Genomic DNA, 11,109 nt, shown 5'->3' on the forward strand with positions numbered 1-11,109 from the left:
GCGAGCAGGTATTTGACAGTATGTGGAGAAATTCCCCAGAACTTGAGTTGGGTATGGTGGCAATTTGGGGCCCCAAATATTTGCCACTGAGTTGACAGGCTCTGCAGAATTTGACTAAGGTGTCTGTCAGGACAGAGCATAAATGTCCTGGTATCTCTGGTTTAAAAACAAAAAAACCCAAAACAAACACATGCTTATTCCAGATGAAAGCAAAGATGTACTCAGAATGCAACAGGTTCCAAGCAAGGTAATCACCTCAGACAAATTTGCTGCAGAGTAACGAGTATAGAAAAAGGCAATCAGAGCAGATGACCTGCAGTAGACAGTCCCATCTTATGCCAGAGCCCTGACCAGACTAGAGGCTTGTTTTAATTTCTTCCTGAAGATGGCAAGCTGATGAATTCTAAAGAGAAGTGCAAGCAAATCCACAAAGGAAGAATGCATGCAGAAAAAGGCATGAAATGACAAGTAAAGGAGCCAAAATCAGAGATTTCTCCCAAAGATAACTGAAGCTGGTAATTAAGTGGTTTTGTCCATAGGGGAATATATTGGCTCCAGCACTAGACTGCAGAGCTATCAGTGTCTGTGGTTGTGTGTGAATACCACAGAATCTGCCAGAAAAGCAGACATCCCATTTCTCTGCTGCCCACAAGCCTGGAGGTAAAAGCAGTCAGGTTGCAACAGTTCTCAACAAAGGAAAACCGAAGGTATTCTTCTGTCACCTCCAGTTTAGAAATTTGGACAGAGACAATCAATTGAGGCATCAGGTTTCCTGTGGTAGACAAAGAGTATTATTCCAGGATGACGGCCTCATTCACTGTCTGGAGATCAACACACCCCCAATCATTTCATGAATGTGTTGGATAACAAGGCACTTGGGCACTTCACATCAATTACATTCAATAATGGTTCAATAACGATAAATTAGGTAGCTGAGCAGAGACTGGCTTATAAAGTGCCAAAATGTTTCATGATTTTTTAATCCAAAAACCAACAATTCAATGCATGACCTGTGAAACTCATTGACTGGTGCTTGAGTTATGTGGCTAAAAACAGCGATTCCACAGATGTATGAACAAGTCCAGGGTGAAATCCTGGCTACTGTGAAATCGATGGGAGTTTTGCAATGACTTCAACCAAGGCAAGATTTCAACCCAGGTATTGTAAGACCCAAGGAAAGTCAGCCTGTAGGATGAGGAGGATGCCCTCCATTTCAAATCAGCACTTGGAAGCAGTAAAAAAGTCAGCCACAAAAATATTAGTCCTGTTGTAGTTTCTTAAAGGCTTGCCAAAACCTGTGGAAGTGCTTCAAGTGAGGTGCTTCTGAAGATTGAAACAAAACCCTCCACTACAGAATGACCTGAGATTTACAAGTGTAGCTTGGAGCAGAGCTCAGGGTGCACAATTACAGATGTTCCATCCCAAAACGGGTGGAAAGGATGATTCATTTTCTCCCTTCTGCCACTGTCTGAATGCCAGAAGACAACAGAAAATTAGAAACTATACTCTGCTTTCTGTAAGAGACATGAGGTTGCTGGTACTTCCAAGAAATGTGTGAAGATGGGGAATTACATAACTGGAACCAAATATGCTGGAGCAACACTTGTGACTACAGCGTCTGTGGAGAACAGTTTGCTGTAATACCAACATTCACCGTACCTGTGAAAAGTGCAGTCTTTTCTATTTGAATATACTGCACCCACCTCCATGTATCTGCACCTCATTGTCATCTTGTAGCATTAGTAGAGACAGCTGAAACAGCTCATTACAGTATAATATTAGACTGGCTCCAGGTCACTAAAACAAAGCTGGCTGCTAAAGCTTCCATTTCTTGCCATGTTTCAGAGTAACAGCCGTGTTAGTCTGTATTCGTAAAAAGAAAAAAGAAAAGGAGTACTTGTGGCACCTTAGAGACTAACCAGTTTATTTGAGCATGAGCTTTCGTGAGCTACAGCTCACTTCATCGGATGCATAGCATATTAGTTAGTCTCTAAGGTGCCACAAGTATTTCTTGCCATGTTACTTGGTAAGTAAGGCTAACCTATTAATAATAAGCTATGCTATATTTTAAACTAGAAACAAATACAAGAGAGTAAGAGGATAGGCATACGCTGTCACTGTAGTCATTCAGCCCTTGGCTTCTTCACTAAAGTGAAGTTACAGTCAAAAATCAACCACAGCCCTGGATTTTGTGATATGGGCAGCTGTGCATTAGGAGAACTGAGACCAACTCATTTCACATATACCACCAAGAAGCCATTAAATGGAATCAAATTTTGGCTACTACCAACCGAGGCTCTGTATCCCATTATTAACCCTCCAATATATTCAACTCTGCAGCACGTCATTTTATCAGTTGGTGTGCTTCTGCTAACAGAGAAAGGAAAAACAGTGACCCAAGTGTCTGGGTATAACATAGGAATCTCTTGGGATTCACTAAGGAGGACTATTGTAGGAATTAACCAAACAGTATTTCAGCAGAGGCTACAGCACTCTTTTACAGATGCTACAGTGAAAGTAAAGAACCTTTCATTCCTTTTACTGAAAGGCGTGCAATTGTGTCAAGACAGGTAAAGCAAAAGGACACTGCCAATGTAGCTGGTCCCAAATTTAATTTTGGTGTCAGATGGCATTTTACACTAATATGGATAGAAAATGTTTCATGATTTTTTAATCCAAAAATGTATCTCTCTCTTTTATTTAATTTTTATTATTTATACTTCATACATCAGGGTGGGTAGCTATGATGAACTCTCTAAAAGTGCTGAGGTATACATTTGATATTAAAGACACTATAAATTATAAAGCTGTATTGCATAACAAGTTTATTAAAGAATTATAGTGGAGCTTGGGTTACCAGAAAACAAGAGGCTCCTACTTACAAACCTGGGTGCTTAAAGACAGGCTTCTAAGTCGATAGTAATCACCTAAATAAAAGTGGGCATACACCTCTGGAAATCAAGCCACTTTTATTTCAGGGTCTGAATACTGGCCAGGTTCTGATACCCCTACTCATGTTGATTGGTTCCTTATTCCTGAAATAGCCCTACTGAAGTCAACAGGACTAATCTGGAGTAAGGCCCAGATCCTCAAAGATATTTTAAGTCAATGGAAAGTTAGGCACCTAAATACCTTTGAGGAACTGGACATAAGGTACTACCTCATGTAATTGAGGGTATCAGAATCTGGTTCTATACATTTTAGCCTTGCTTCAGCAAAGCACTTAAGCCCTTGCTTAACTTCAGAGGGACTTCAGCACGTGGTGAAGTGCTATGTTGAATGAGGTTCCTAACTGTAAGTACCACCCTTGCACACACTGAGTAGTACTTTATACTGCAAGTTGTCCCATTAACTTCAAATCGGACTTCTTGAGGAATAAATTACTTCTCAGTGTACACAAGGACGACAGAATCAGGCATACATAATAAAAATAAAGTTCAATTCAGGAAAAGACTCTAATACACTACACATCCTATGGGCCCAGTTATTCCGCTTTGATTCCTGGCAAGTAGAAGAGAGAGGTATGATCGCACAACTTGTGGAGGAGTAAGGGTGCTACTCACTGTGATCAAGGATGGAAGAATCTAGTCTTTTGTGATTATTCACCACTTGCATTCCCGATTCTATGCATGTATATTCGGGCGATTGTATGTACAGTTGAATCTTGTGAACAAGAGAGAGACAGAATTATATTATGTTTGAACATACTTGTAGTCAGATTACAGAAATTCTTGCCAAGCCTTCAATAGTGTCCAAGTGTTTTAATAAAACAAACTTAGTCAATGATTAAAGAAAATAATTCCCAGCACACCCATAATTACTCAATTGAAGACTAATTACATATTGTTCACTATTTACAGTACAGAGACACCGTTAAACACGATTTTTGATACCATGTTCTGTATAAAGGCATCACCCAATAGCTATTATCATTTCTGAAGGGTCATCAGCAATTTGGAAGCACTAATTTGAAAAAGAATTTGTTGAAAAAAGTAGAAACAGGATAAAATGCTAACTCAGATGGTGTCAGAAAAAAGAGGAGTTACATGCTTGGCAAAACACAAAAAGACTGGGGGAGGGGTAATATAATAAAAGGCAGAAGATGCCTCTGTTATAAATACTGCCTGTAATAGCAAAATGAAAATGAATCTGTGCCAGATGTGTCTGAAGGCCAGAGTTAGCCCTGAAGTGGCTACCGTGTATTAAGCCATGTTGGAATTATGCCGGAGTCCACAGCGACAGAGCCCCAGTAGCCCAAACAGCAGCTCAGGTTCCCTCACAAAGAGAGATCAGACTAAGCCAGAGTGAAAGCATCACTATGATCGTGTAGCTAATTTCTAAGGCCCTGATCCTCCATTCTTATGGGATAAGATACTACCCAGTGCAAGGCTGGCATCACTGGGCCAAAACCTTGGTTCTTACAGTGAGACTCCTACGGCCCTGATTCAGCATGCGCTTAAGTCCCATTGTAGATAAGCACATGCTTAGCATTTTTCTGAACTGGGTCAAAAATCCATAGAGCCAGAATGTAATACCATCATTTACATGACATAGCGAGACTGGCAGTAAGTAACCAGAGAGAGATCCAATGACTCTATTGCCTGGTAGGGGGAGTCACATGGGTTCCAATGAAGGTGATCAAATAGCAAGTGTGAAAAATCAGGACAGGTATGGGGAGTAATAGGTGGCTATATATAAGACAAAGCCCTGAATATCAGGACTATCCCTATAAAACTGGGACCTCTGGTCACCCTAGTTCAGGGTCGGCAACTTTTAGCACCCGGCCCCTCAGGGTAAAGCCACTGGCGGGCCGGGACGGTTTATCTGGAGCCTCCGCAGTCACAGAGCCCCGCAGTTCCCACTGGCTGGGAACGGCGAACCACGGCCAGTGGGAGCTGCGGGGCTCCGTGCCTGCGGATGCTCCAGTTAAACCAACTGGCCCGGCCCACCAGCAGCTTTACCCTGATGGGCCAGGTGCCAAAGGCTACTGATCCCTGCCCTAGTTCCAGTCCCTGCTCCATATCAGGCAGAGCAGGGAATTGAACCCAGGTGTCCCACATCCTGGGGGAGTGTCTAACTACTGGGCTATTGGGTAAAGTAGCAGTGAAGTGCATAAATCCCTTTGTAGATCTAGCCCTTGAGTCTAAGTGACTTTGGTGCTGTTGACAATTTTATTCACAGTGCCTAAAATGTTTAAACTCTTTGGCTAATCAAAAATGTGTGTATCCAAATTCAGGCAGAGAGCACAGTGAACAGAATGCAGAATATTCAACTATCTCCCTGCTGTTTCCCCTAAGTCCAACATAGCCAAATAATATATGCACTGAAAATGCATTGTATCAAACAGATATCAATCAGAGACAGAGTCTCTGATCCCACTCCCACCACTTCCCAGTCCCACGCGCAGAGCCCAGCTCCTTAGTCACAGCTGGTTGCCTGGTTCCCTCACTTCCATTCCAAATAGAAAATTATCTTTCCCCTTTATTTACATGATCATTTCCTTTTATGGATGAAAATAAATGGTCATTAAAGCAAATATACAAATAAAGGGGGAACATAATTTTCTATGTGGAATGCAGGTGGAAGGTCCATGTGACTAGGGAGACCAGACTGCATGCTGCGACCAGGGAACTGTGCTCTACAGCAGATCTAGAGACCAGTGAGATAGTGAAGAGCTCTGCTGCTCACTCCTGCTCCCCAACTCTTCTGCAGTAACCACTTCTGTCTCTCTACCTCACATCATCAATGGCACCTTATTCATTCCCCCATATCCATACCCCTTCTTTCCCCACAACACATAGTCTTCCTCCCTCATAGTCATTAAGCCCTGCAGATGAGTTCCAACCCAAAGGGCTACCACAGGCCTGCCAGACCAAGGCTGACCTCTGAGAAATCACAGGAGGTTTCAGCAGAGTGGTCTCTGTAGCAGAGATGCAAGTTAAAGGCCTGGTTGTCAGAGACCCACAACTCTCCTGGCCCTCTCTACGAGCCTATCAGCCTCTCTAGAGATTCACCTTGACCGACTCACATACTCTATCTACGCAATGTTTTTTTGTTTTGTTTTTTAAGTGTCCATTAAAACTTTTTAGCCACTGTGTTTAAAAAATATGCCTGGCTGAACTATCATCTGAATATGCAGGAGTGTTAAGTGTGGAGTTTGAGGGGAGTATGGTTGTTTAACTAAAGGATTCCCCCATCGCACTGGCCGAAAATATAAAGAAAACGCGGCAAAATTTCAAAAAGGGAGCATTTTCAAACATTGCTACTACAAAAATTGGTAAGTATCTTACTAAAACTTATTACATACAACATGCAACACTGGAGAGTTATTGTCAACTTTCAAGACTAAATTCAATCACTAAATTATATTAGAGAGAGGATTTAGACCAGTTTTAAGTGCAAATCTCAGTGCAACCTGACCTAAGAAATCACTATGATTACCCCTATGATACATGAGTCCTCTCTCTATTATATAGACATAGACACACACACAGAGAAGCAATTTCCCTGTTTAGTAAGAACATTGCTTTACCCCTCTAGCAATAACAAACATAATCTATATTAGCTGCTAGCTACATTTCAGACACTACAGCTTCAGATAAAAGAGCCACAATGATATGTGCCTGTAACATCAATAATAACGTGCTCAGCCACTTGGGTGGAGCTGAGGAATCAAGAGTGCAGACAAATGCAGTAAACTGACTAGTCTGCAAAGGGAATATCATAACTTGTGATTTCTGATTGAAAAACTCATAAAAACTCATGAATTTTGATACCTTTTGCATCTGTTTATACTTCAGTTCCTTTTTGTTTTAACACCAATTCAGTGTCAGAACTGGGGTGAAATTTGGGGTATACAGAAAGCCTTTACAGCTGTCACAAAATTACAGTTTTAGTTATCAATTTATGTGCCTAATCTGCTCACCAAATTTCTGGGATTATAAAACAATGTATTATTACAAAGATAAAGCTGTATCTGATCATTTCCGGCTCCTCTTCTCTAGCTAAATCCTTTAAAGACACAGAGGCAAATTCATTATTACTACACAAAAAAAGTTAGCACTTAAACTAGTTTATCAGCATGCATCTTCAAAGTGCTATACAAACACAGCACAAAGAGATGCCTCTTGTTCCTGAAAAATTGAAGATCATCTCAGATTTAGGAACAGTTAGGACCCCAATTTAAAATTAAGGATATGTCTTCATATTGAAAAACCTATGCTGTTTCCTGGAACTACCTTAGTTGCAATAAAATGTGAGCAGAAGTAGTGCTTGTGGGGATCATAATTACACTTCCTCCCATGTATTAAAAATCTAAATAGTTGCATCCAAGCTGCGTGTTATATGCCGTTCTTTATACTGACTGATGGGTAGAAAAAAATTAAGGGGTGGGGAAGAAACCTGCAATTTTAAAAGCACCTTTAAAAAAAAAACACACACACACACACATTGGGTCTCCTCACTGCACCACAAAGTCTCTATTCCTCCCCAGAGCAAATCTTGTGAAACGGAGTGTGAATATCCACTCATGGCATTCCTGTCCTCATTCATATGTCTGCACTTCATGTTCCACTCTCCCAAGGAGGAACCCAAGCGAGTACACGTGCGGGGGCCGGAGATGATCACTAGCCAGCCTAGGACAGACTCGTGTGCGATGGAGAGGCAGGTACCAGCACAGCCCCCGTTTCCATTGGCTTTGAAGCACCCTCGCGAGTCCCCAGTCCGGGCGTGTCTCTCGCTCTCTCTAAAGCTCGACACTTACCCACTGTGAAAGTCAGCAGCGTCCTTGGGTTGCGGTTTGTGTCCTCCCAGCCCTCGCTCCCACACTGAGCCCAACCCGAGTTGCCCCGGCTCCTTTCCCTCCCGGGCGCGCCCCGCTGCCCAAAGCAGCCCCACCCCAAGCCAGGCTCTCTCACTCCCGTCCTCCTCGCTTTCCCCGCGGCGGGGGGCGAAAGGCAAAAATCTCTGCTGGGCTGAAACCCGGACTGACCCCGTTTTCCAGCGGGCTGTTACCTTCGTTACCGTTTCCGATCAATTCCCGGCTCCAAAACGCTTCCCGCACCTCCCCGATCACAAGCAACTCTAGGCAAGGCGAGGGGTTGAGGGGGGGCACACAAAACCTCTTCCCTCCTCCTCCTCCAGCCGCTGATACTATATATCCGGCTTTGAGACAGGAGGTGGCGGGGAAGAGGCGCCCTGCCTGGCTCTGCCTCTTGTAGGGAGTGCTGGGCGCAACCTTTGCGCGCGCACCCGCCCCTACCCGAAGGGAAGAGGCAGGCGGAGAGGCTGCGGACCCGCCCGTGCCGCCCCGCCCCGGCTCCCGTTTCTGGCCCCGGGGCTGGCATCAGGGTGCGCCGACCTGCAGTGGACACGCGCGGCGGCGGCGGCTTGCTGCTGCTGCAGCCGCCGCCGCCGGGCTGCTTCCCGTTGATCCGAAGACAACAAAAGCGGCAGCGGCTCCGCTCCCTGGCTCTGAATGAACTCTGGGCGCCCCCCACCCGCCCACAGCCGCGCCTCATGCAAAGCAGCGGGGTCCCTGCAGTCTGTACGCGCCTCGCTCCACCTCTTCCCGTGTGCCCCTGAGCCCTGCCGCAGGGAGCCCCACTAGGCAGTGGCGCTTCAAGGAAAGCGCAGGGATATTTGGGGTAGGGAGTTGCGATGTCTTTCCCTACCGTGAGCATGGATCTCCTCTGTCGGGCTTCCCTGGCTCTCGGATCGCCTTGGAACTTGGGAAGCAAAGACAGAAGCAAGGAGAGAGAGAGAAAGAGCGCGCTAGAGCTGCAGCTGCGCTTGCCTCGCCTTCCTGGCTGAGCAGCGCCTCCCTGCCTCTTTTATTATTATTATTATCATCATCATCATCTCACTTCTTACTCTTACATTCCAGCTTTCAGTAAAAGGAGGCGGGGGGGGGGGGAGCAGCCAAGCTTGACAGAAAGGGACGGGAGCCGTCTGGGCTCTAGTACTCACACCAGGCGAAGGGAAACCATCAGGGATGGATGGGAATTTAGCATGCTCTAAATTCATCCTGAACTGGCCCATGTAAAAGACTATTAGGCCTTGAATGCTTGGCTTTCTGGCCGGGGCACCATTTCAGATTTTTCGGAAGGGGGACTTGAACCTTGATTATAGGGGCTACTGAGGACCTGAAAACTCTAGGGGTTGGTTTGTTTGGTTTACAGATAACAGAAATTAGCTGACAGGAGCATTGTATCTAATTCCTATACAAAGAAAAAAATAAATAAATATTAGACCCACCCAGCTCTAATACAAACACCTTAGGATATCTTGTGTCAAGTCCCTTAAGGGACATTGGTTAGGTTTAAAATTGTAATGTATATTCTGACTCTGTTACTAACTCTTGACTACAAGGACTGAAACAATTGTAGAAAAAAATCAAGATCACTCTTTTGTGGTTCATCAAGCTTGAAATAGATAGTTAAACTTTTGGAAACATTGTACTAGGGCACCTACCTGGGGTGCTAGGGTTTAACCTCACTACAAATAATAGACTACAAACTGACCTTAAACAGGACTGAAATTGACACTTTCAAGTCATTTTCATGAAAAATGTTAAACCCCAAATGTTAAAAAATCATTAATCAGGCTCACCCAAAATCATGAGATTACGTAAAAATAATAGATTTGGTGTTCTTTTTATTTCCCGTCTGCTTTTTGAGCCTTTAGGGTGCACTGTGGTCACATTTTGAAGCTTTCTCCACAGCCATGAGGGTTAGAAATTTCATGTTTCTTTAAGAATGCAGGCTGAAATCATCACATATCCACTTGACTCCAGGAGCTGGGGCTTTAAGGAAAACAATAATTATTGTGCAACTCATGGCAAAATCATGAGTTGGCATCACTGTTTTCACTTCTGTTTAAAGACTAGCAGCGCTAGCCTTAGTCACAGGCAAACTGGGCAAAAGCCCAGGGTGCCATTATAAACAGGGTGTTTCTGGAGCAGGGGTGCTCCTCCCTCTACTGGCGTCTGCAGCACCACAGCTCCTGCGCCCCCCCCGCCTTGGAGCTGCCCCTGGCCAGCTGCTGCTTGGAGCTTCCTGTTCGCTGTACGGCGGGGAGGGGCACTGATGTCAGGGTGTCCCCTGCCCCCCCCCATCCATGTACTCCATCTCCACAGAGCGGGTGGGGGGGGACAACAGGGGTCACCAAGAGTGGGACGGAGCTGCTGGCAGCTGCTGCTGTGTCTGAAGGAGCGTTCCTTCAGACTGGTGAGTGCAGCTCTCTTAAAGGGGCACCGCGGGGTCTCTCACCCACTCCCCCAGCTCACATGCTCTGGCTCTTTCACCCTCGCCCCCAATACATACTTATATTATTGTTGTTACTTGTTGGTACTTCCTGCAGTGCAGATATATTCTCTGTAATTGTATTCTTTCAAAGTGCTGTTATTTTACTTTTTTTGACTGGTCTATGCATTTCATGATTGTATTTCTCTCTTATGCTTAACTTTAATTCTTTGAGTAGTGAGTTCTAAAATGCCTAACCTGTCCTGGCTGGAGTAATTATCATTATTACTTTTATTATCATATTGTGCTTTGTCATTCATTATTTAAAGTGGTACAATCAAATAATAGTATCCTTCTAGAATGTAACTTTAGCTTGTACTAACCTTAGCAGTGCCAGTTTTAAAAACATTAGCTAAACACATAACTTTCGACACTGGGCAGATGAAGGTTGCTTATTTTCAAATTGTACTACTAGTTATATCTGTAAAAGAACTTAAAATTTGCATGAAAATAAATGCAGTTCCAACTATGACACGAACAGCAGTGATGGAGTCACATGCTAGTGAGTCACATACATGATTGTGACAGTAAAGGTAAATGCCAAAATAATTAGAAAAATTAATTCCCTGTCTTAATAAAAAAGAAATAATGGCAGTAACACAGTGTGTCTGTTGGAGAAAGTAAGCAGATTTTATTTATTTTTATTTATCTCTACGAAAGATAGTGTACAAAGTATCAGACATGTGTTTCTGATATCTGTGTTAAAGCTCCAGAAATGATACCTCAAGGCTTGGGATTGAGAATATCTTGCTGTATTATCTCCTGATTGTTCTAAATTTACATATAAACTTTAAACGTGGCTTTAATT

General features: G+C 43.8%; 1 protein-coding gene across 10 annotated transcripts in view; it reads right to left on the minus strand.

Annotated features, from left to right (window-relative positions):
• FAR2 (fatty acyl-CoA reductase 2) overlaps positions 1 to 8,823 on the minus strand; it is a 219,332-nt gene extending 210,509 nt beyond the window's left edge. For 2 of the 10 annotated variants that reach the window (XM_074935950.1, XM_074935990.1), the window contains exons 1-2: positions 8,673 to 8,814; positions 3,564 to 3,663 (exon numbers count right to left, since the gene is read on the minus strand). Coding sequence is in view for 1 of the 10 variants with exons in the window: in XM_074935921.1 (XP_074792022.1) it covers positions 8,673 to 8,681 (9 nt within the window). In the remaining 9 variants the exon portion in view is untranslated. Of the gene's footprint in view, positions 1 to 3,563; positions 3,664 to 7,990; positions 8,301 to 8,672 lie in introns of those variants that run through there. The other 8 variants (XM_074935931.1, XM_074935957.1, XM_074935973.1 and 5 more) reach the window with 7 other exon arrangements.
• Between the last annotated feature and the right edge of the window lie 2,286 nt (positions 8,824 to 11,109).

This window comes from Natator depressus, chromosome 1 (assembly GCF_965152275.1).
Source record: "Natator depressus isolate rNatDep1 chromosome 1, rNatDep2.hap1, whole genome shotgun sequence".
Taxonomy (NCBI): domain Eukaryota; kingdom Metazoa; phylum Chordata; order Testudines; family Cheloniidae; genus Natator; species Natator depressus.